This window comes from Tenrec ecaudatus, chromosome 1 (assembly GCF_050624435.1).
Source record: "Tenrec ecaudatus isolate mTenEca1 chromosome 1, mTenEca1.hap1, whole genome shotgun sequence".
Lineage (NCBI taxonomy): Eukaryota > Metazoa > Chordata > Mammalia > Afrosoricida > Tenrecidae > Tenrec > Tenrec ecaudatus.
This window is the reverse complement of record NC_134530.1, coordinates 12,631,913-12,656,465: the sequence shown is the minus strand read 5'-3', so window position 1 is coordinate 12,656,465 and position 24,553 is coordinate 12,631,913. Positions and strand designations below refer to the sequence as shown.

The 24,553-nt window shown below is 58.0% G+C and overlaps 2 protein-coding genes across 3 annotated transcripts; both read left to right on the top strand.

Moving 5' to 3' along the window:
- Nucleotides 1-5,471: 5,471 nt before the first annotated feature.
- On the top strand, nt 5,472-7,543 carry S1PR5 (sphingosine-1-phosphate receptor 5). Its single transcript, XM_075536417.1, has one exon. The coding sequence runs from the start codon at nt 5,485-5,487 to the stop codon at nt 6,670-6,672; it is 1,188 nt and encodes a 395-aa protein (XP_075392532.1). The 5' UTR covers nt 5,472-5,484; the 3' UTR covers nt 6,673-7,543.
- A 2,133-nt stretch (nt 7,544-9,676) lies between these two features.
- On the top strand, nt 9,677-17,601 carry KEAP1 (kelch like ECH associated protein 1). 2 transcript variants are annotated; one of them, XM_075546930.1, is made up of 6 exons: nt 9,677-9,862; nt 11,987-12,672; nt 14,424-15,109; nt 16,126-16,331; nt 16,606-16,782; nt 16,924-17,601. In XM_075546930.1, the coding sequence occupies exons 2-6, from the start codon at nt 12,034-12,036 to the stop codon at nt 17,088-17,090; spliced, it is 1,875 nt and encodes a 624-aa protein (XP_075403045.1). In that variant the 5' UTR covers nt 9,677-9,862; nt 11,987-12,033; the 3' UTR covers nt 17,091-17,601. The 2 variants fall into 2 exon arrangements, with proteins under 2 accessions (XP_075403045.1, XP_075403037.1); XM_075546922.1 differs by lacking the exon at nt 9,677-9,862 and adding an exon at nt 10,110-10,224.
- The last annotated feature ends 6,952 nt before the right edge of the window (nt 17,602-24,553 follow it).

Here is a 24,553-nt window from a genome sequence, read left to right as displayed (position 1 = left end):
TTTCTCAATATACGATTGCTCTTTGATAGTCAGCTCTCTCTGACACACATTTCAGTGTCTCTGGCTTCGTATCTCTTGTCAGCCCAGGCTAACGCGGTTTGCTTCTGCAAAGATGTACAGTCTGGGAAGCCCTTTGTGGGTCAGTTCTACTCTGTCCCGAGCGCTTGCTGCTGCGGAGCCCATGCTGATTCATCGAGACTCCCTGGGGGGTTTCCAAGACTGTAGCTGTTGGCAGGAGCAGCCACCTCAGGGTTTCTCTCAAGGAGCTGCTGGTGGTTTCAGCCTGGTACAAACAAACCTGTGCGTGTGCATGTGCGTGTGTGCGTGTGTGTGTGTGTGTGGTGAGGGGAGCATGGAATTGGCCTTTGGGCACCACTTTGAGACCTGCCTGCTCTGGGACAGCTGTCAGAGAACCCACTTGCTGATAGGGAGGGGGCCCGTAGGAGGTTCCGGGTCAGACCTCTGGGTGGGGGTAGGGGAGGGGGCGTGGGAAGTATTGCTCTTGCAGGGGTGCGGACCCATTCGCTGAGAGTGGGCCCAGACTGGGCGGGAGGGCTCCTGTGGGCGGGGGCCCTTGGCAGCCGAACCTGCTGGGCAGGTGTGCTGGCCCAGGCATGCAGCGAGGGCAGGTAGTGGCAGGAGTGGGGAGGCTGCAGGCACACTTGGCCTCCAGATGGGACCAAGCTTGGTTGGAGGAGGGGGGGGGGCAGGGCTGGCTGGGCCTGAACTTCAAACTCAACAAAACTCAAGCTCATTGTCATCGAGTGAATTCCAAGTCAATGCCACCCTATCGGACAAGGTTAGAACTGCCCCTGAGAGTTTCCAAGACTCAACTGATTACAGGAGTAGAAAGCCTGGTCTTTCTCCCATGGAGCAGCTGGTGGTTTTGAACTGCCGACTTTTCGGTTAGCAACCTAATGCGTGACCACGAAAAAACAAAGAACAAAAACTCCATTGTCACCAAATAGTTTCTGACTCACGACGACCTTACAGGCCAGGGAAGAACTGCCCCCTGTGGGGTCTGAGACTGTCACTCCTTATGAGAGTAGAAAACATTATCTTGATCCAGCGTAGCGGTGGGTGGTTTGGAACTGCCAGCTGTCCGACTCATAACCACTGTGCGGCCAGGGCTCCTCAGACCTGAGCCTCGCTCCCCTGACTTCGGCCGGGGACACTGTGGTGGCCAATAGTGCCACACCTAACCGTGGCTGAGCTCTCGCTGTGTGCCAGATTCTGTGCGTCCTCAACTCACAGCTTAGGCCTGGGGGGGGGAGGGGTTAAGCCCATTTTACCAATGACCTGGCGCTGTTTGACAAAAAACAAACAACAACCGAAAATCCCTTATGCTAACAAACTGAAGTGCATTCTCTCCATTTCTATTACATTCAAAACAACAAACACTGCCATCCAGGCAATTCCAACCAAGTAGAATTGCCCCATGTGGATATCTGCGGGTGTAACACTTCAAGGGAACAGAAAGCAACATCTTTCTTCCAAGGAGCAGCTGGTGGCTTTGAACAGCAGACCTGGTGGTTAGCAGCCCTGCTGGGAACCCACAGTGGCCCCAGGGCTCCTATCCAGGGTTTATGGTTATTTTCAGGTGTCATCCACCGAGTCGGTTCCGAGCACAGCAACCCCCTTGTACAGCAGAAGGAAACACTGCCTGGTCCTGAGCCACCGGGACCATTGTCTTTGTGTCGGAGCCCATGGCTGCAGCTGTGGTGTCCCTCCGTCTCCTTCAGGGTCTTCCCCTTTTTTGCTGCCCCTCTACTTGACCAAGCATGATGTCCTTCTCCAGGGACTGGTCTCTCCGGGCAACATGTCGAAAGTACGTGCATGAGCAGTCTCGCCGTCCTGGCCTCTAAGGAGCACTCTGGCTGTCCTTCTTCCAAGACAGAATTGTTTGTTCTTTTGGCAGCCCGTGGTCCTTTCAATCGTCTTCACCAGCACCAAAATTCACATGCATCGATTCTTCTTCCATCTCCATAATTCAATAGGAATAATCACATCGTGATGTAACTGTCAGGTTGCACCGTTACAGGACTGCTGATCACAGAGAATCAAGGCCTAGCCAAGTCAGGATGCTTGAGGAGACACCATTCAGTCCATGGAAAGGCCAGGGAGGCTCACAAAGAGCATAGCTTGTCAGGGACAGTCGATGGCGAAGTGTCCGAGCAGGGATTTGAACCAAGGGCACCTGGCTTCAGAGTCTGCCCATCTCTGTACAAAGGAAGAGAGCACTCCTATCTTCCAGGAGAGGATGGCTAGTGCAGGGTCCCCCCTCTCCCCCCTGCATAGGGAGCCACAGGAAGGTTAGCAGCAGGGTAGAAGGCTGGTCTGACATTTCAGAAATATCCTGCTGCTGCCAGTGGGGAGGGATGGAGCTGGGAGATCTTCCGGAGACAGCTGAAGTATTCCCGAAAGGGGTGCTGGGGCCTGAGTCCCCAGGGGCCCAGTTCATGGGAAAGACTGGGAGGCAGTGCGGGTGATGGGCACTGGGCCCTGGGCACTGGGCCCTGGGCACATGGCAGGAAGAGGGGCCAGGAGGTGAGAATGCTGCCGCCTGGGAGGTGTGAAGGAGCTATCTCCCACAGTTGGGTGTGACTTCCCCATGAAGGAGGAGGGGAAGAAGGGTGACCTTTGTCCAGTGCCCCCTTGAATGGGGATCCTTCTTCATCAGGGAGGGCTTGGTGTGTGTGTGTGTGTGTGTGTGTGTGTGTGGTTGTTCTGAGGGTCCCTCTAAGCACTAAAGCTTTAACAACCATCCCCCAACTTTCTGGTGGGGGTGTCTTGGTCAAGCCTCATTGGCTGCGCTGCTCCCACAAGCATCTCTGATTGGTTGAAGCAAGGCTCCTCCTCCCCCCTCCCCCAGGGAGCCTTCAGCACTGGGCCTAAGGGGCATCCTAGAGAGACTACACAGGACATGACTGGCCCTAGGTGTCCCTCGAGGTCCCTCATCACGAGAGTCTCACAGTACCCACCCCCCAGCCCCCTGACACCCTCAGGTTCATCGCCCCTGGGGCACCCTCTCCCCACCCACTGCCACAGGGCCAAGATCGACAGGACCAAAGGTCACTGTCCCAGTGAAGGTTGTAACACCCAGGTCTTGCCCCACCTGCAGCCTGTGGACTTCTGGGCTCTGGATGAGGGAGCTGGACCTGGCCCGGGGCCCTGGGACCTGGTGGGTGGGCCATTCAGGATCAGCAGGACTGGCCATTTCCTAGGAGCGAGGCTGCTGGGACAGGCGTTGGACAAAGACTGGAGACAACTGTGGGAGAAAGACCAGAGCCGACCGCAGGCTAGAGAGACAGTGACCGTGAGACAGCCACAGAGACTGAGAGTTCGCATGAAGGAGATACAGATCTGACACTCACAATCTCTCTGCCTCTTGCTCAGCGGACACCTATTGGGCACCAACGGCAAATGCCAACTCCTGTCCCCATGTGGCTGACAGTCTGGTTCGATCACAGCCTAGAAACAGGAAAAATGCGTAAATCACATTGTCCAGTGCGACAAGGGTGGGAGAGACCTGGGACCTGACCCCAGGGGGTGAGATGAACCTCACCCGCCTTCTCTCGGGGCTGGAGGTTCCTGCCCGCCTTCGTCCGCCCTTCCCCCCATGGGTCCCAGGCCAAGGCCCTGGGCTAGGGGTCTCTGGCCACAGAGGCTCCCGATGCAGACCCCTGGTTCCCCGCGCTGTCCCAGCTTTCCCTCGGGGGGACGTACTTGGGTACTTGGAACTGAGGTGGGCGGTAGGTGGGGAGCGGCCAGAGGCCAGGCGCGGAGGACAGCGGGACCGCTGGTGGGGAGGGGCTGGAGAACCCTCCTCTCCTCGTGTCCCCAGGTCTCCCCAACTGCGAGGGCAGCCCAGGACTGGAGGAGGAGGCGCGGACTCGCCAGTGCCAGTCGCCGCCGGGGCGCGCTCCGCTGCCGCGGCGGGTGGCACAGGCTGGCAGCCTCGGGCTGGGTGCCCGGTCCCCGAGGGGAGGGGGCATTTGCTGCCGCCCGCGAAGTCCCGGCCGCGTCGGGCCCGCCCCGAGCCTCCCGCCTGCAGCCCCGCCCCCTCGCAGCAGCCGCTCTTTTTGCTCTGGGCTGCGCGGCGGCGGCGGCTGGGGCGCCCCGCGGAGCGCTAGGGTGAGTAGGACGCAGCGGGGCCAGGGGGCGCGGGGCTCGGGCTGGCCGGGGCGGAGGGTGCCCCTGGGTGCCCTCGTGGTCGGCCAGAACAACACCCCTTGCTGTGGGCTCCCGGGTCTTTCCCGAAGGCCTCCAGCGCGCGGGAAGCCGGCAGCGCTGGGCTGAGTGCGGGCCCCCGGGTGAGGGGAGTCGGGAGCCCGGAGCGCGTGGACCTCACCTTTCTGGGCAGCGCTACGGCCAGTTTCACTGCTTCAGTCCGGCCACCGGGCGAGTGGGCCGTGGGGTCCAGGCCGGAGCCGAGCGCTCGGCGCTGAGTCTCCAGCCGAGCTCGGGTCTGAGAGGTTTGGTGTCTCACCTCCCCACCCCCAGCGCGTGGAGCCCTGGACTCCTTGTCTGTCTGTCTATACGTGCGTGCCGTTCCCAGTGTGTGACTGAATCTGCCTTGCTTCCATGTGTCGTCGCGGGAACGGAGACTGGTCCCCTCCCTCCTTACTTCTGGGCCTCTCCTAGCTGTTCAGAGGGGCTTGCTCCGTGTCCGCTCTGAGCGGCACCTCGGGTTCTCAGAAGTAAAGTGGGAGTAAGGGGAGTCGTCCGGAGATGAAAGGGTGCGGACGCAGGTGGGAGGTGTCATTATGCTTTAATGACCTGTGTGCCCCTTCGGTGCGCCGTGGATGCTGCCGGCTGCCCTCTGGCACTGTCTGACAGCGTGGGCATCGGGAATGGATGAAGGGGCTTGGTCCCGCGCAGAGCCCTGCAGAGTGTGAGTTGCTGGGTGAGGTGGTGTGGGTGGAGGTGGGGAAATGTGGTTGTGTGCCCCCATTCGCAAGCGGCTGGATTTGTGTTTCTGTGTTGCTGGGCCGTGTGAGTGCATTTTCTTGCTTCCTCTGTGATTGGTAGGGCCCTGGTGGTGGCGTCGCAGTGGGTAAATGGTCAGGGACACCAGCCGCTCTGGGGTAGAATCTGGGTTGAGTTGGGTGGTGGGAGGCTCTTGACCTTTCTCTGTGTCTGTGCGTGTGAATCACTGAATTTGTGTGTAGCATCTGAGAATGATGGACTATGCCGCTGGGTATCCGGCTTGTGGGTGAGTTTTGGGTGTCCCTTTTGTGTGTCGCCCCAACCCCTTGTGTATGTCTATCTCTATGGGCACCCTGCTTCCATCTCCAGCACGCCCTTGGCCCCAGTGTGCATGTAGAAAGCGCGAGGGTTAGGATCCTTTCCCTGGGACGGGAAGCTGTGCGCTGTTCTGTGTCCAATTCCTAAGGCCGCGGGGATGGGGTGGGGTGGGGGGGCAGGAGGGCGATCAGCCTGACTCTGGGCCTGGCCTCTCCGCAGACTTGGGGTGGGCAGCCCATGGAGCCTGGGCTGCTGCGGCCGGCGCCGGTCAGCGAAGTCATCGTCCTGCACTACAACTACACTGGCAAGCTACGTGGCGCTCGCTACCAGCCGGGCGCGGGGCTGCGCGCCGACGCCGTCGTGTGCCTGGCCGTGTGCGCATTCATCGTATTGGAGAACTTGGCCGTGTTGGTCGTGCTGGGGCGCCACTCGCGCTTCCACGCGCCCATGTTCCTGCTCTTGGGCAGCCTCACGCTGTCTGACATGCTGGCCGGCGCGGCCTACGCCGCCAACATCCTCCTGTCCGGGCCGCTCACGCTACGCCTCTCGCCGGCGCTTTGGTTCGCGCGCGAGGGAGGAGTCTTCGTGGCGCTCGCCGCGTCGGTACTGAGTCTCCTGGCCATCGCGCTCGAGCGCCGCCTCACCATGGCGCGCCGGGGACCAGCTCCCGCCGCCCGTCGGGGTCGCACGTTAGCGCTGGCGGCCGCTGCTTGGGGCGTATCGCTGCTCATCGGACTGCTGCCGGCCTTCGGGTGGAACTGCCTGGGCCACCTGGAGTCCTGCTCCACTGTGCTGCCGCTCTACGCCAAGGCCTACGTGCTCTTCTGCGTGCTCGCCTTCGTCTGCATCCTGGCCGCCATCTGTGCGCTCTACGCGCGCATCTACTGCCAGGTGCACGCCAACGCGCGGCGCCTACGCGCGAGGCCCGGGGCTGGCGGAGGCTCCCTGCACCGAGCACGCGGCACGCCTCGCACGCTGGCGCTGCTGCGCACACTCAGCGTGGTGCTCCTGGCCTTTGTGGTGTGCTGGAGTCCCCTCTTCCTGCTGCTGCTGCTCGACGTGGCGTGCCCGGCGCGCGCCTGCCCGGTTCTCCTGCAGGCCGACCCCTTCTTGGGCCTGGCCATGGCCAATTCGCTTCTGAACCCCATTATTTACACGCTTACCAACCGCGACCTGCGCCATGCGCTCCTACGCCTGGTCTGCTGTGGCCGTCGCCCCTGTGGTCTAGGTCCCGGAGATTCCCAGATGCCCGGGAGTGCGGTGGGGGTTTCGGGCGGTCTGCGCCACTGGCTGCCTTCTGGCAGCTCCAGCCGTTCTGAGCGCTCGCTGCCCCGTCGGGATGGACTGGACACTAGCGGCTCCACTGGCAGCCCGGGCGCACCCACAGCCGCCCAGACCCTGGTGCCCGCGCCCTCTGCAGACTGACGCACGCAGGCCCACCACGCCTCCTCCCCGCGTGCAGACTTTTTCTTTTTAGGTAAAGGATGGAGTCGGCAAGGCAGCAGAAGGACGCAGACAGGGTAAATGTCAATGGAAGCAAAACCCCATTTCCTGCGAACTTATATGTACCAAGCATCACATCAGGCCCTAGGGACGCAACAGTGCACAAAACAGACAACGGGGTGCCTGAAGAAATACAGCAGACACGTCCGTCCGTGACAATGTGAAGGTGGTGTCCGTGATGAAGGACCTGAAGGAAGAGCCTTCTGGGTGGAAGGAACAGCAGGTGTGAAGCCCCCCCCCCTCCAGGCTGGTGTGTTTGGTGAAAACAAGGATCCTGGTGTGTGGGGATCAGTTCCCCAGTGGGGGGAGCAGCCAGAGACAATGGTAGGGAGGTGATCACATGTGTAGGGAGGAGGGCCTTGTGTATGTGTGGTTGGGGGAGGGGTGAGCAAGGGTGGTCTTGGGACTTGCTCAGTGACATGGGACATCAAAGGTTCTGGGCAGATAGAGGCTCCAGGTAACCAGGCTCAGGTGTTCACAGACTCCCCCTGGCCATCATGGAGACAGGTTATGGAGGGCCCAGGACTTGCGCTGGCCCAAGGAAACCATAACGCAGACCAGGCCCATACTGGATCCATTGTGGCAGCAGCTGAGAGACTTTCTGAGGAGTTGGGCAACATGGGGTGAGGGGAAGCAAAGAGTCAAGAGTGGCTCCCCCAGTTTGGAGGCCAGGAGCCAGGGACGGGCACCCCTTTGTTGTATCCATTCTGCCCAATCCTGCCTGAGCTTCTTAGTTCTTGGAGTACAGTGTCAGCTCCTTTGTTGTATGAAATAATACAAATAAACTTCAAATCCAGAGCAATTACAATGTATTGTACCAGCTAGTCACCTCCATTTGACAGATGATGTGACTGAGGTTCCAAGCCCTCAGTGGCCTCCCCGAGGGTTTGAGCAGGATTCCAGGCCTAGGGTGTCAAGCTCCCAGGCACAGGAGGCTGCACGTCTAGGTCTGGTTCCACTGGATGCTTTCCAATTTGCCATTCCCAGCCCCCTCCCCTGCCAAGGGCTGTATTCACAGCCTGGGGCACTGCCAGGCCCCTTTGTGCCCATAAAAGGCTTCAAGCAGTCTAGCAATGTCCCCAGACACATTCCTGACCCCTGAGCCACAGTGAAGCTCGTTGATCTGGCCCAGGGAAAGGTGGGGTTATTGGATCAACATTGCGGTGTGCCACCTGGCGGAGCAGTCTCAGAACTACAGGTGGCCAGACAAAGGTGATTCAGGCTGGGGTCCGGCTCTGAGGAGGGCCATCTCAGGTCTGGCCTACAGACTACACATCTGAAACAAACAACCTATTTCCTGAAACACATGCCCACACAAGCTTGGTGCCAAGGTGCTTTCAGGACTGGACCCAGTTCCTGAACTTCCAAGGGAACCTGGAATCTTGCACAAAGCACCTTGCCCCAATTGTCTGACCCAAACCCACTGAGTCCATTTCGACTCAGGGTGACCCTATAGGGAAGAACTGAAATGCTCCCTAAGCTTGCCAAGGCTGCAAATCTTGACAGGAGCAGAGTTTCAACTTTCAACCGGGGAGCCCGGTGGGTTCAAACTCTTGACCCTGTGGTGAGCAACCCAATGCATAACCAATTCGGCCGCCAGGACTCCTTTGATGGCGTGATGGTAAAGGCTGTACAGATTTTATCCACATGTCACAACAAACCCACCCCTGTTCCTGGGCACCTTCTAGATCCTCTGAGTAAATGAGCTGAGATGAACTTACTCCTGGTCTCATAACTTGGACATTGTTGCATGTTTTTTCACATGTCGTGTTCCTCTGTTCTTCTGTTTCTCAGTTGAGATGGATGGACACTTGCTCTTTCTAACTGGTAGCGGAGTATTTCATAGTGGCTGGGCCACTTCCTCCCCCCTAGGGAGAGTCCAATTCTCAGGGAGCAGTGACTAGCGTGCCACCTGCGGCAGGTGTGCCAGTGTATCTTGGGGGGCGACGAGGAGGGGTGGAACCCCACAAGGGGCACCGCTGGGTCACCGGGCGTGTATGTTTGCTTTTAGCATAAGCGAGCTTGCCGTGGGGCGAGCGCGAGGAGGCTGCGCTTGTCTCCGCCTAGGAAACAGCGCCCACTCTGGAGGGCTCCGGAAAAGCCGGTCGGGGCGAAGAGGGTGGAGGAAGCCCCCGCCCCTTGACTCCAGGTTCCGGTTTAATCCCAACCCAAACAAAACAGAACTCCCTGCCCTTGAGTCCATTCCAACTCGTGGACATCTCAGACCTCGGAAATTCGTAGACTCCTTTCTTAGATCAACAGCTCAGCTCAGCGTTTCCCCAACCTCCGTCCCTTCCTACCCTTTAGGTATGGCACGCAATGGATTCCAATTAGGCTAAACTTTAAAAAAATAATAAATACAAATAACATTTATTTAAAAGTTAACTCTATATCCTCTACGGCTTAACTTGCAACTCAGTACCCCTTGTCTTAAAAAAAGGGTGGGGAATATTCTAGATGGCTTGCTAAGCCTTCGCAAGGAGTATCCCCAAAAACCTAGCAGGGCGATGCTGTTGCTTTTCCTGGGAGGCCGTTTAGGAGCTGGGGAGAGGAGGGCCCGCAGGCTGGACCAGCTGCAGGCCAACTCCAGGAGCCTCTTAATAAACAGAAAATCGAGCTAAAGACAGACGACGCAGGTCGTGGTGGCGGGATCCTGCGCGCAGCACACAGCGCTGGCGTCGCGCTCTGTGCAGTTACGGGAAGGGGAGCGGGTCCCGGGGAGCGGGTCCCGGGGAGCTGCCGCGTGCGGAGAAGCGCGGACGATGACTCTTGCAGCATGGAGCACGGAGCGCGCCCGCTGCCCTCCGACGGGCATCCTACACCTGCGGGAAGGGCGGGGAATCGCCGCTCCTCCCCCGCCCTCTCCCCGCCTCCTTCCCGGGCGTCCCTAGGCAGCTCCCCACGCGACGCGGCCGGGACCCCCGAGCTGCACTGCCCCAGAGCCCAGGCCCCGCGACGGTGGCCGAACGCCCGCGGACCCCCGACGGCGGAGGTCTGCGGAGAAGGAGACGCCGCGGCCCCGCCGCTGCCCCTCTGGCTCCCGGAAGCGCCGCGGCGCCCCGGGCACCCCCCACCCTTCCGCGAGAGCTCCGGAGGCGACACGGGAGCCGGGGTGAGCGCGGGGAAGGGTGGTCGCGGGTTCCCGGGGCGGGGGCCGGGCACGCCAGGTGTCCCACTCCGCGCAGGACCTGCGCCGGGCGGCGGCGCGCCGTAATGGCGGGCGCTGCGGTCTGCACGCAGGGGCCGCGCGGCTGGCGACCGCAGGCGGGCGGGGGCGGGGGCGGGGGGCGGCCCTGGTCGCGTGCCCGGGGCGCCGCCGGAGGCCCCAGCCGCGGGGACTTTTATTCTGACACGGCGGGCCCCGCTCTGCTTAGTCATGGTGACCTGCGCGCTCCGCGCCTCCCCCCGGCGCGCGGCCATGGAGGCGCCCGAGCCCAGGCGGCGGAGGCGGAGCCCGAGCGCGGCCATGGCGGGGTGAGTGTGGCGGCCTGCGCCCGGGCTGCGGGCACAGCGGGCCCGAGCGCCCCGGCGACCGTACCCCAGGCCCGGGGAGCTGGGCAGCGCGGGCCCCCGCGCCTCGGGGTTCCCCGCGGGTCCGGATGGCCAGGGAGCGCGGCCCGGGACCAACCCCTTTGTTGGACGGCGCGCCCCGCGGGGTTTCCCTGGAGAGACCGGAGCGGGGTGGGAGGCCCGGGGAGCGCCACCCGCCCGGGGGCACGGGAACCCCGGGGTGGGTGCGGGCAGCGCCGAGTCTGTGCTCCGGGGCTGCTTGGCGAGAGGCCGCGACAGGGCCACTTCCTGCCTTCTCCAAGCCTTGGTGGCGACCCATGCGGGGCATGCGCAGTCCCCACTTGTCGCTTTGTCGGGGGAGTGCCTGGTGACCAGGGGGCACCAAAGGCTGAGAGGCTGCAGCGGGACCTCAGTTTGGGTCCTACCTAGATCCCAGCCGCACCCTGGTTTCCAAGAAAGAGGGTGCAGTTGGGTGGGCAGTCAGCCAGCCTCGCATTAACAGAGCCTGGCGCAGTGCCCGGCCCTGGACAGGAGGTGAGGGAGACACCAGGAAAGGGGGAGGGGGAAGATGGACAGGGGCTGAGATTTTAAGTGAACAGGATGGCCAGCTCACCAAAAAATCAAGGGGACCCCCTCCCTGACCTGTACTGTAAGGAAAGAGAAGGGAGGGGGAAGAGGGCCGAGGGAGTCCCTACAGGTGCCCCTTCCTCCCAACCAGCTGTTGTAGGCACCTTCCAAGATGCCTCTCAGACCTGACTCTCCAAGGCCCAGGGGCTTCTTCATTCATGCCCACCCTCCTCTTTGTTTGTCTCCCACTACATGCTCCCTCCTCCCCTTATTTATTCCTGGACCTTTCCAAGAAAGGAGCTTCGAGGACTAGAGGCTTTTTGTTGGGCCAGCAGTTCAAAACCACCGGTCACTCAGAGGGAGAAAGATGAGACTTTCTACTCCTGTAAAGGGTTACAGTCACGAAACCCCGCAAGGGCAGTTCCACACTGTTCTTCTGTAGGGTTGCTAGAGTCAGGATCCACTCAATGGCCAGCCTTTTGTTGTTGTTGGTTACTCCCCTCAAACCCCCCCCCAAACATCAGCTGCTGGAGGGCAGGATAGTGTGTCTCTTGCTCAGTGCTGGGTCCCTGTTGCCTAGAACAGCACCCAACATCTAGTAGGTCCTCCTGGCGTCGGAGGTGGATGCAGGGAGATTTGCGCGCCTCTAGGAAGAGCACTGCGCCCTGGGTGCTGGCGTAGGATGGGTTAGGCATTGGGCTGTGGACCACAAAGTCAGTCAGCAGTTCGAATCCAGCAGCTCGTGGGGTGGGGGTGAGGTAGAGGTGAATCTGTCTGCTCCTGCAAAGATTGACCGCCTTGGAAACCCACGGGGCAGTTCTCCATCCTCTAGAGTCGCTATGAGTCAGAATCGCCTTGATGGCAGTTTGGTTTTGAGTTTGAGGAAGAGCCGAGCCCCACGAAGGAAAGGGGGGCGGAGGCTGGCTGGGCAGGCACTCACAGGCTTCCGAGATCAGTTTCGCTCCTAGTGCCTCGGGGAGGCATCAGAGGATTCTGGGCAGGAAGGGACATAGAGGGCCGGTGTTTGAAGTCGGGGCTCCGGGGCTGGTCGGGCTGGGTTGGACACTGGTTGACTTGGGAAAGAAATTTATCCGGGCAGGGCTTTGTCTTACAAAGGGAGCTCTGGCCCGGCCCCCAGCCCTGTGCTCTCCTCCTCCAGGCCCCTGAGTGCCAGCACTGGTGGTGCCCTTCGTCTCCAAGAGGCCCATGCATCCGGCACCCGGGCGTAGCCGGGCTGGGGCCCCCAGCCGATTCCTGCCCCTGCAGCCACAGCGCCCCCAGGGGGCAGGGGACGTGGTGATGTACGCCTCCACTGAGTGCAAAGCCGAGGTGACGCCCTCCCAGCATGGCAACCGCACCTTCAGCTACACGCTGGAGGACCACACCAAGCAGGCCTTCGGCATCATGAACGAGCTGCGGCTCAGCCAGCAGCTGTGTGACGTCACACTGCAGGTCAAGTACGAGGACGCGCCGGCCGCCCAGTTCATGGCCCACAAGGTGGTGTTGGCCTCGTCCAGCCCCGTCTTCAAGGCCATGTTCACCAACGGGCTCCGGGAGCAGGGCATGGAGGTGGTGTCCATCGAGGGCATCCACCCCAAGGTCATGGAGCGCCTCATCGAGTTCGCCTACACGGCCTCCATCTCCATGGGCGAGAAGTGCGTCCTGCATGTCATGAACGGCGCCGTCATGTACCAGATCGACAGCGTCGTGCGCGCCTGCAGCGACTTCCTGGTGCAGCAGCTGGACCCCAGCAACGCCATCGGCATCGCCAACTTCGCCGAGCAGATCGGCTGTGCCGAGCTGCACCAGCGCGCCCGAGAATACATCCACATGCACTTCGGGGAGGTGAGCACGGGGCAGGCGGGCTGGAGGGCCTCCTCCAGATGCGAAGGGCTCAGAAGCCGGGTTCTGTCTGAACTTCTAGTCCCCACATCTGGGAGACTGGACGAGGGCCAGGGGGAAGTGGTTTGTATGTTGTGCTGCTAACTGCAAGGTCAGCAGTTCAAAACCACCAGCTGCTCCTTGAGAAAAAGACAAAGCTTTCTTACTCCTGTAAAGAGCTACAGCCCCAGAAGCCTTGGGGGATGTCCTACCCCATCCTGTAGCGTCGCTATGAGTCGGCCTCGACTTGGTGGCTGTGTTTGGTTTCTGTGCTCTGTGGTGTTTCAGAAACGGCGGGTGGAGGCAGGGGGCACGTCTGCAGTACCAGCCCGCAGGGAAGGAGAGATGCTGAGCAGCCTGCCCCAGCGGGTATTTCTTGAACCCCCAGGACGTGCAAACTGCAAGCCTGACCCCGAGCCCTGCTTCCCTGGGTCCCATCTGCGCTGTTCTTGGTGCACCAGTGGTGTAGCAGCTTAAAGCTCTCGGTCACCAACGCAAAGGTTGGCAGTTCAAACTCACCACCTCCAGAAAGATATGCAGCCTTAAAAACTGGCCCTGAGGGTCTTTCCGGCCATGGGTGAGTGGTGTCCCGAAGGCTGGTTTCTGGTTCCATTTTCATTTTCAAGCACAGGAAGTTCTCAGCAGACACTGGTTCCGGCGTGGCTGGCGACACCTGACATGACACACGCTTGAGTGACAGTGATAATGGCAGTGTGTTGGGCGCTTAGTGTGTGTGCCAGCCCCTCCTTACAGCCTTTAAGGCGCTGGCTCTGCCCACCTCTGGGGGTGAGGAAGTACTCCGGGCAGGCGGGAATTGCTCAATATGCCATGCCTTAGGGTGCCCAGGTTCTGCACCGCCCACCTCGGGGTCTTCTAAGCCCTCCTCTGATGCCTGGGCCAACCAAAGTCCAGGACATCGCCTATACAGGGTGGGCCAGACACTTGCCCAGGGTCACAGCCAGAAAGTGGGCAGGGAGGCAGAATGGCAGCTCCGGCAGGCACCTTCAAGAGCCTTCCCTTTCCCCGGGAACATTCTTTCCCATTTTTCTACACTCTGCCCTTTTCCTAACGTGGGATTGTGTTAGGAGACAAGAGGGCTCTCGGGGCATCTACTTCAAAAACCAGTGACACAAAAAGGCACAGGGCACGCTGTCACTTTGTGCGCACACACTATGTACCTGGCGAATAAAAGTAAAACATGTTTTATTTGAGCGGAGTCCCTGGCGACGGCACACATTACAGGACAGGATGGCTCCATGGGGTTTCTTGCAGCGGAGCTGGGCTGCCGACCACAAGGTCAGCAGTTCGAGCCCACCAGCCGCTCCGCGGGAGAAACATGAGACCTTCTGCTCCTCGGGGCGCCTGCAGCCTCAGAAGCTACAGGGGCAGTTCGGCCCTGCCCTATCGTGAGGCCACTAGGAGTCAGAGTTGATTGGAAATACTCTACTGAAACGGATCACCAGTCTTTTCTTCCTTGGTGCCACCCAGTCAGTCAGAGCTGCCACCTCTTGGTTAGCAGCTGCGCGCACTGTTCACGGCGCCTGCCACACCCGACACATGTCACGAACCCCTGTCCTCCCCACACCGTTTGGCTCCGGGTTACCCAGACGGGGAAATGGAGCCTGGGTCCGAGGCAAGCTGAGTGCCAGGTCCGAGGTGGTGGCGAGGGCCTGGAGGAGAGCCTGTGACGTCATGCCCCCCTCCCCCCCCCACAGGTGGCCAAGCAGGAGGAGTTCTTCAACCTGTCCCACTGCCAGCTGGTGACGCTCATCAGCAGGGATGACCTGAACGTGCGCTGCGAGTCTGAGGTCTTCCACGCCTGCATCAACTGGGTCAAGTACGACTGCGAGCAGCGGCGCTTCTACGTGCAGGCCCTGCTGCGAGCTGTGCGCTGCCACTCCCTCACGCCCCAATTCCTGCAGATGCAGCTGCAGAAGTGCGAGATCCTGCAGTCGGACTCGCGCTGCAAGGACTACCTGGTCCAGATCTTCCAGGAGCTGACGCTGCATAAGCCCACGCAGGTGATGCCCTGCCGGGCGCCCAAGGTGGGCCGGCTCATCTACACAGCCGGCGGCTACTTCCGCCAGTCGCTCAGCTACCTGGAGGCCTACAACCCCAGCGACGGCTCGTGGCTGCGGCTGGCCGACCTGCAGGTGCCGCGCAGCGGGCTGGCCGGCTGCGTGGTGGGCGGGCTACTGTACGCCGTGGGCGGCCGGAACAACTCGCCCGACGGCAACACGGACTCCAATGCTCTGGACTGCTACAATCCCATGACCAACCAGTGGTCCCCCTGCACCTCCATGACTGTGCCACGCAACCGCATCGGGGTCGGGGTCATCGATGGCCACATCTACGCCGTCGGCGGCTCCCACGGCTGCATCCACCACAACAGCGTGGAGAGGTGAGGCGGCCCAGGACTCCGAGGGGGGCCCAGGAGCCTCCCTATTGTCTGTCCGAGCGGCCTCTCTGCTCTGGGAGAGGGATCTTCCGGGCAGAAGTGGCACCCCACCGGAAGCTTTATGGCCAGTGACCTGGGATGGTGTGTTTGGGGCTGAGCGTTGCCCATTGGGCACGGCAGGTGGGAAAAGGAGTCTACCCACCTGGTAGGTAATGTGCAGATGTTGAGCGTGACCTTTCACAGTCGTCTGTCCAAATATTGTCACAGCCCACAGACAGGTGAGGTTCTCCATCTCCTGAGTGCAGGCTGCCATCCGCCCCACTGTGCCTGTGTTTGCCTGGCACAGCCTGGCCCCCTGCCTCCTCCTCCCTGGAGCGTGGCTGTGGGTGCAGTGCTTACCTGGAGAGCCTGTGAGGGGGAAGGCCCTCCACTGGTGATGCCTGCGATGTGGGGGAGAGGGGTTTCACACCAACACCCCAGGGGCTTCTGACATCAATGAGGATGAGTCACCCTAAGCAGACCGCTCTGGAGAAGGACAGGGACATGAGGGACAATTGCACTCCAAGCACAAGTGTGCCTGCTGACCCGGGCACCGCCTGGTTATTACAGTTGAAGTTCTGGGCACCTAGAGGGCTGGACCACTGTTTATTCCATGACACCGGGCACACCGCCTTACCTCTCTGATGTCCCATCTCCTGGTCGGTAAGGTGTGGGGCGATAATAGGGTCCATCTGTCCACTGGGCTGTCGGCACAGGGGAGCTGGGGGCACGATTCCATTGACACCGTGCCAGTGTACTGAGCCTCTGGGGTCGACCAGACATGGGGCGGGGGGCGGGGTAGCCTCCAGCAGACAATGGCTGTCAGCTTCAGTGGTCTCCTCCTGAGTAAGGGCTCTTGACCAGCCACCTTGTAGAACATTCGGAGGAGTAAAGGGTTGGCTGGTGTAGAGAGCCAGGAGCAGGAGGGGGCGATACTGTGCTGCAGTCTTCACCGCCTCGTGCGCCCTCTGCCTTTACAGGTATGAGCCCGAGCGGGACGAGTGGCACTTGGTGGCCCCCATGCTGACGCGGAGGATTGGCGTGGGCGTGGCTGTGCTCAACCGACTGCTCTATGCCATCGGGGGCTTTGACGGCACCAACCGCCTCAATTCGGCCGAGTGCTACTACCCGGAGAGGGACGAGTGGAGGATGACCACACCCATGAACACCATCCGGAGCGGGGCAGGTAGGAGGGGCCTGCGGGGAGGGTGCGGGCCACCAGGAAGACCACTCCCCAACCCCACCTCTCCCCTCCACACCCTCAGATGACAGCCATGCCTGAACTCTGCTGTTCATGCAGGAGAGCTACAGACCCCAAATTCCGGGTGCCCGTCCCACCCTCCCCCCAACCTTTCTGAAAAGTCTCCCCAAAGAGGTGTGGGTGGGCCCACCAGGGAAGGTGCTGGCCCCCGAGTCATGCCCTCACCCTACCCCCCACCCCCAATGTTGGTGTCATGTAGGTGTCTGCGTCCTGCACAACTGTATTTATGCTGCGGGGGGCTACAACGGCCAGGACCAGTTGAACAGCGTGGAACGCTATGACGTGGAGACGGAGACCTGGTCCTTTGTGGCTCCCATGATGCACCGGCGGAGCGCCTTGGGAATTACCGTGCACCAGGGGCGGATCTACGTCCTAGGTGAGACCCATGGGCAGGACTGCAGCATGGCACGCCCCCTCTGCCTGGCCCACCTCCTTCCATGCTCCCTGCCCCGTCCCTGGGGGAGGGGAAGGGAGGGACTCAGTGACTGTGACTGGCGGCCCCCTGCTCTCCCTATAGGAGGCTACGACGGCCACACCTTTCTGGACAGTGTGGAGTGTTACGACCCGGACACGGACACCTGGAGTGAAGTGACCCGCATGACATCAGGCCGGAGCGGGGTGGGGGTCGCCGTCACCATGGAACCTTGCCGAAAGCAGATCAGCCAGCAGAACTGCACATGTTGAGGCTGCCCACCCCGTTTACCCCCCTTAATTCTTGGGCGCGAAAAAAAAAAGGGGGAAAAAAGTCCAATTGAGAGTATTGTTTTCATATAAAAACAGACACAAGTCGAGGCAAGAGAGGGAAACCTCCTTATGCCCACCCGGAAGGCCGAGGCCCTCCGTGTTCCAAGGACAACGTGACAGGAAGGAGCCCACGCAGGAAGCCACCCAATCAAAGACTTCCATGAAGGCGCGAGGAAGCCGCCCACCGAGAAGCCCCTGCGAGCTGCCTCTGTCTCCCTCTGAGGCCCAAGCAGGTGCCCAGGCCAGTTGGGTGGCCCCCCCAGCGCCGGTGTGATTAGCCTGGTCGGGGCTCACCCACTGAGGTGTGGGGTATGAACCCCAGGGATGAACCTGTACATAGAACCGCGGGCTGTCTCCACGCAGGTCAGTCATTTTGTCAATAAACACCCTGTAACTTTCCCTTGAAATAAAGAACAAACTAACCAGTGTCTGCCACCGCTTCTCGGCTGGAGGCCTTCGACCCAGGGAACACAAAGGTCTCGGATTTCAGGCTGGTCTCTAAACCCGGTTTGAGCTTGGGCCACCATGCCCTGCTATGTAGGGCACCTCTTGGCCTGCTGGCTGCCACACAGGCCTCCCTTGTTTCAAGGACAGGTGTCTCCAAAGGCAATGGGGCCTCACGCTCATTTCTTTTATTTTTTTTATTTTAACAATTTATTGGGGCTGATACAATTCTTTTCACAGTTCATACATATACATACATCAATTGTATAAAGCACATCTGTACAGTCATTTCTTTTATTTTAAATATAAGTCAGCGGGATCTGATAATATGCCTGTCGAAGTCCTTCAGGCATCACCAGAAGGCATTCATTCATATTCGGGTGCTGTCAGTCCAGCCCCCCGTGTGTCAGTGTCACCGTGCTCTGGGCTGTTCACAGCTGGGACCTGCCAGGGGCCTTTCACATGCACCACACAGTCTCGTGTTCAAAGGCGGGTCATTCCCCCCCAGCCTGCCTTTCCAACCTGGTGGGACCCCGTCTAGACATTTGTTCATGTGCTCCAGTTACACCGACTGGACTTCTGTTGTATTTGGATCCTTGGGGATTCAGCCAGAAGTGTTCCCAAGAGAGAATCCTCAGGAATTGTTTTCAGCAAGGGGATTGCAGACACGGGTCTCTGAACAACATAGGCAGAAGCAGCTCATGGCCCAATCTTCCACCCATCAGCCAAGGGTGGCCACAAGGAGCAAACGAGATCCAGTCTGCCAGTAGCTTATGGAGACTTGGAGGCGCTGTCCGGTAAGCATTGAACTGGTATGGTGGGCGGTTCAAACCCGCCAGCTGCTCCTTGGGAGAAAGAAGAGGTGATCTACTCTGGAAAAGATTTACAGCTGCAGAAGCCACCGAGACGTTATGCGTCAGAACCAGCTCCGTGGGAGAGGGTTCCCGTTGGTTTGGTTTTCCAGGAGCAGAGAGAGGAAACACGGGATTCCCTCCGTCAGGTACCTCCCACCTCTGCACCGATCCTCAGCTCTGGAAGACTTAGAGAGTCTTGCCTCTGGTTCTCTGGCCCTTATCTTAAAAGTGTCTATGGAATAGGAAAAGATGTCCATGTCGACTGCGTGTCTGAGTCTGGGGAAGGACGGATTATAAATATACTATCGTTTCAAAGCGCATCTGCACATACTGTCTGTCACAGTCACACTGTGGGCCAAGAGAGGCAGACATGAACTACCCCTACCCCCACCCCCATCCCCCACAGAGAAGCAGAGGCTCAGGGAAGTGACTAGCCCAAGGCCATACAGCCAGGAAATACAGGGGTCCACATTTGACCTTCAGAGCCTGGCACCAAAGCCACCATTCGGGGGGATATTGGGTGGGGCCTGCTGGGTCAGCAAGGATCCCTGGCTGTGGCATGGGTTAAGGGTTGGGTTGCTACCAGCAAGGTCAGCACTTTGAACCCACCAGCTGCTTCAGGGGAGAAAGGGGAGGCTTTCTGCTCCTGTGAAGAGTTCCGGCCTGGGAAACCGGAAGGGACAGTTCTGCTCTGCCCTGTAGGGTCTCTCTGAGTCAGAAGCGAATCAATGGCAGAGTCTTTGGGCTTGAATTGGGTCAGTGAAGGATCCCTGGTGGTGCAGCAGTTAAGCACTCCACTGTTCACTGACCGGTCAGCCGATTTGCATCCACCAGCAAAATGAGGCAGTTGCCATCTGCTCAGAAACCTTACGGGGCAGTTCTGTCCTATAGGGCCACTGTAAATTAAGAATTGGCTCAATGACAGTGGGTTTGGTTTTGTGGGGTCTGCAGGCATAGTGAAAGTTCTGGAATCGGTGCTTTCCAGTTGCTCTTGGGGGTGTCACCCCTCTCCCAGTCAGGTTCTGCTGGGTGAGGGAAGCAGGTAGAAGACAGCAGTCCGTGAGTCAGCAGTCTGTGAGTCAGGCCTCTGCAGTTCCTCAAAAAGGTGGGCCCGACACCACGGCCGGACCTCACTGTTAAACTCCGCAAAAGAATCGTCCAAACTATGGGTCCTCGCTCTCCTAGCCACTGGAGCCGTGGCCGTGAATAAGACAGAAAGTCCCTCCCCTCCTGGGAATCTCAGCCCAGGAGGGCAGGGAGAAGCCTGACCAACACCCAAGGGTGCCTCAGGCCCTGCCAGATTGCGATCCCACACAGGCCCTGTGGGTTTCCCAGACTGCTAGTCTTTCCGAGCAGAAAGCCTCATCTTGTTCTCAGAGTGGCTGGTGGTCTAACTGCTGATCTTGTGGTTTGTAGCCTAATGGATAACGTACTGTGTTAGTCATGATAGACGAGAGAAACAAATCCACGGACACTCATCTGTGTGTAAGAAAGAACAATTGGCTATTGAGAAAACATCCCAGCCCCATCCAGATCAAGTCCATAAGTTTGATATTAGCCCATATGTCTGATCCCAATCTATAAAGTCTTCAGACTCATGAAACACATGCAGTGATGCCGAATGCAGAAAGAGCACAGGCCAATGGGTGGGAAGTTTTGTGGATCCAGTGGTGGTGTAAGCATGTCAGTGCTGGCAGGGGTCTCTACGTGACTTCTCCAGCCCAAGGCACTAGCTTAGCTCCATGTGTCTTGTCAGCTGCAATGTCTCCCAGGGAGTGAGCCGAGAGAGAGTGTGTCCCACCTCCAGGGAGGAATACGGGAGTTCCCAGAATCCTCAGGAGAAGGCCATGTCCAACAGAGGGGACTCATTGGCTATGACCTGATTGACAAGCTAAACTCCACCCCTTCCCTCTTAATCTTCTCAAACTGACACCAGATTATGTAACTCCCACACCCACTGTAACTCCTCTGCATGGAAGTGTGAGGTTGAAACAGTAACTACAGAGAGCAGGAGATGTACCAGGGTGCATTGCTCCACCACACTGTCTAGACATGGTTGTGGGAGCTAGGTGGAGAGTGACTCAGCAGGGACACAATGGATCAAGGATGATGAATAAATAAAACAGCGTTGATTGGACTGCTCATCAGCCGCTCCTTGGAGGAAAGATGTGACAGTCAGCTTCCATAAACAGTTACAGCCTCAGAAGCCCCATAGGGCAGTTTTACCCTGTGCTGTCGGGTCACTGTGAGCCACTGGGTCAGAATCCACTTGATGGCAGTGGGGATGGGTTTTGCTGTCGCTCAGAGTAGAGATAAGGGCAGTCTGGATTAGATAGGCGGCGGTGGGACTGGACTGGAGAAGCTCCTACAGGCGGAGAGACTGGATATGAAGAGTGGGGACTAGAGACATCCAGCAGCAGGAGGAAGCCTTGGCTGCAGTTAGAAGGGAAGGGAAATGGAGGTCCGTTTTAGGAGTGTGTTAGCCTGCATAGACTAGAGAAACAAATCCACAGAAACTCACATGTATATGAGTTTTAGACAAAGAGTAAGTGTGCATTCAAACCCCCTCCAGTCCAAGCCCATAAGTCCGACTTAGTCCATATGTCTGACACCGATCTACAAAGTCCTCCTCAAACTCACAAAATACACGTAATGATACCGAATGCAGGAGGAGATCACAGGCCAGTGGGTATAAAGTCTTTGGATCCAGTGGTGGTGTAAGCATCTCAGCGCTGGCAGGGGTGCTCCATGCGGCTGCTCCAGCACCCAGGGCTGCATCAGGGTAGGTCCATGTGGCTTCTCCTCAGTGATGTCTCACAGGAAGTGGAGCCTTGCCAGCTGAGGCAGACAACTAGCTAAGGCAGCCACACACCGGTCCAACCATCAGAGAGGAGGAGACAAGAGAACTAGAAAGGTGAAGCTCACCAAGCCATTTCTCTCTCCGCCCTTCAATTAATCCCACATGTGTTTATCGGCCAGGTTGGCAAAATAGACCTTAACTATCTCAAGGAGGGATGAACTTGAGACCCCAAGGCTTTAGGAAGGTGCCATGGGCCTTCAACATTTCCAACAAATGGTTCCCACAGGCTGTTCTTCATGTTCCAGGCAGAGAGAGTGGGGACCGGCTGCTGTGACTGTCTCATGGACCAGGAAGTCATGATCACATGTCCTGTGTAGCGGCAATCCCGGGGGGAGGCGGGGAGCATAGGAGCTTGATATGAGCCAGAGGCCCTGAGAAGGCTTCCTGAAGGACTGACATTGAGACGGGAATCCAAAGGACTTGTAAGTTGATAAGTTGTGTAAACCAGGTGAGAAAAGAGATGATTCTGCATAGATGGAGAGAGGTGTGTGTGGCATGGTCTGGGGACAGTTGAGGCTCAGAGGGAGGAAGGGCAGGAGGTGAGATGAGACTGAACAAAGGGATGCTTTGTGGTTAGGTGCCCTCCAGTCGGCCCTGGCCCGGAACAGCCTCTCTGCACGACAGAATGAAGCACTGCCCAGTCCTGGGCCACCTGCCTGTTGTTGCAGCCACTGTGTCTCTGTCACTGCCCCCCTGCTTCAGAAAGCATAATGTCCTTCTCCAGGGACTGCTCTCTCCGGTGGCATGTCCACAGTAAGCGAGAAGGAGGCTTGCCAACCTTGTCTCTACGGAGTATTCTGGCTGTCCTTTGTCCAAGACAGATCTGTTGGTTCTTTTGTTAGGCTAGTGCAATGGTTCTCAACCTGTGGGTTGCGACCCCTTTGGGGGTCAAATGACCGGTTCACAGGGATCGCTCGATTCATCACAGTAGCAAAATGACAGTTATGAAGTAGCAATGGAAATAATTTTATGGTTGGGGGTCCACCACCACATGAGGAACTGGGTTAAAGGGTCACAGCATGAGGAAGGGTGAGACGCACTGCTCTAGGGTACTTTCAGTGTTTTTTGCCAGACTATAGTTCAATACATCGATTCGTCTTCCGTCTTCTTTATCCAATGTTTACCTTGTTTATCCAATGCCATGTGTTCTTTGAGCGCTTGACTACTGTTTCCATGAGCACTGATTGTGGAGCCAAGCAAGACAAAAGCCTTGACCACTTCAATCTCTTCTCCATTTTCATCAGGATGTTACCTGTTGGTCCATTTGTGAGGATTTTGGTTTTGTTTGCATGGAGTTGAAATCCACACCGAAGGCTGCCATCCTTCATCTTCATCAGCAAGTGCTTCAGGTCCACCTCACTTTCAGCAAGCAAGGGAACAAAGAGATCGTTGGGCCAGCTTAGGTAAAGTCTCCGGGGACGTAGGCTTTTTTGTTTTAATTTTCAATTGTACATTATCTTTTTCGTAATATAATCTTTTCCTTTTTTAAAAATTCCCAAGTAAAATGGAAATCTGACTCCCCATTCAGGCCTCCTCCCCATCTGAAAATAAAATAAAATAAAATAAAATAAAAAGAATGCAGTCATGTTCTGTGGATGTGTTAGTCTGGGTACTTTAGAGAAACAAATCCACAGAAACTCATGTATAAGAGAGAGTTTTATATAAAGGTTAAGTACACATCAAGAAAACACCCCAACCCAGTGCTGCCCAAGCCCACAAGTCCAACATTAGCCCATATGTCCAACACCAATCCACAAAGTCCTCCTCCATCTCACAAACACACATTATGACACCGACTGCAGGAGGAAAGTCGAATCAGTGAACATGTAAGCATCTCAGCACTGTCAGGAGTCTCCACATGGCTGCTCCAGCACCCAAGGCTGCATCGAGGTAGGTCCATGTGGCTTCTCCTCAGGGATGTCTTGCAGGAAGTGAGCCTTGCCAGCTGAAGCAGGGAACTGGCTAAGGCAGCTGCACCCTGGTCCCACCATCACGAACAAGAGACCCGAGAACTAGAAAGGCGAGGCTCACGGAGCCATTTAGCCCTCCGCCCTTCAATTAACCGCACATGTGTTTATCGGCCAGGTTGGCACAATAAACTTTATCAGTGGGTTTCCTCCCAGCCATGACATCATATCACACACGAGTCCACCACGCACACTCTCCCTTGCAGTGGGTCTTGGGGATCCACCGACCGTGTCCCCTTCTCTTTGGCAGAGACACAATGTCCTGCTTCTCTCTTTTACACTGCGTGACTCTGGGTCTCCCTGTCACCAGCCAGCCTGCACCACCCACTCATAGTCATGTCTTTGAAGACCCAAGTGTTTCTCCCGGTGGCTTCTGAGAGGTGGCCCTCGCTCCAGGTGGAGCAGGCACGGCGCGTAGTTTTCGGATCACCTTCTGAGATGGTGTTCTCTAATTTCTTCCCAGCTGTTTGTTGAGACGTCTTGACGCACGTAGACACAGCCTCATTCCCAGTCCCCTGCCCTCGGTGCCGGTTCTGGGTCAGATTGCAGGTGAACTTCCGGCGTGTGGCTTCTGGAACCTTCCCCGTCCACTGGTTGAGGCTCCTGGATCTCCTGCCCTTAAATCCCACGTCTGCCTGAGTTGACCGTGGGTCTTGGTTGGCCAGAACCTGGAATTGTGACGGGTGGGATTTAAAAAGGCAGGTGTTCTCCTCAGACTTTGTGTTTTAACTCTCTTCCTGCCTCCATCTGGGCTGTGTGGTGTGTTCTATGAAGTAAGGACTTTGATTTGTTTTCAGATGGATGGCTGCCCAGCCCTTTATTTGCTTATTTTAGATGTTACTAGAGTTTTCATTTATTTGTGGAACATTGTTTGCTTTGAATAGCTTAGTTTCCTCCCACCTCACCCCCTTCCCCAGTAGTTATAGGGTTACACTTGCTACTTGTGTAGCAAGTGCAAAGTTTCCGGATGCTCCCACCGGGGCCTCAGCACAGCTTCTCCCATCTCCTATCAGTCAAGTAGTAGCAGGACTGCGGTACCTTTGCTACAAATGGCGAGTCGGTGGACACATTGTTACTAAAGACTGCAGGTTATAGCAGGACGAACCTTTCGGCTCGTACAGGTCCATGGCTATTGACAAATGCAAACTGTCTTGGACCGTGGTACCAATAGCAGACACATCATTTCACGGTTCCTCATACGCCCTGTGTTCCACCGGCTTATCCGTCCGCCCCTCCAGAACCATCGGCAAATGCTGGTCTCTTCTCTGTCTCTCCAGC

Coding starts and splice junctions, on each gene's coding strand:
- KEAP1 (XM_075546930.1), top strand. CDS start 12,034: ATGCATCCGGCACCCGGGCGTAGCCGGGCTGGGGCCCCCAGCCGATTC. Junction 15,110..16,125: donor CACCACAACAGCGTGGAGAG/GTGAGGCGGCCC, acceptor CTGCCTTTACAG/GTATGAGCCCGAGCGGGACG. Junction 16,783..16,923: donor GGGGCGGATCTACGTCCTAG/GTGAGACCCATG, acceptor CTCTCCCTATAG/GAGGCTACGACGGCCACACC.
- S1PR5 (XM_075536417.1), top strand. CDS start 5,485: ATGGAGCCTGGGCTGCTGCGGCCGGCGCCGGTCAGCGAAGTCATCGTC.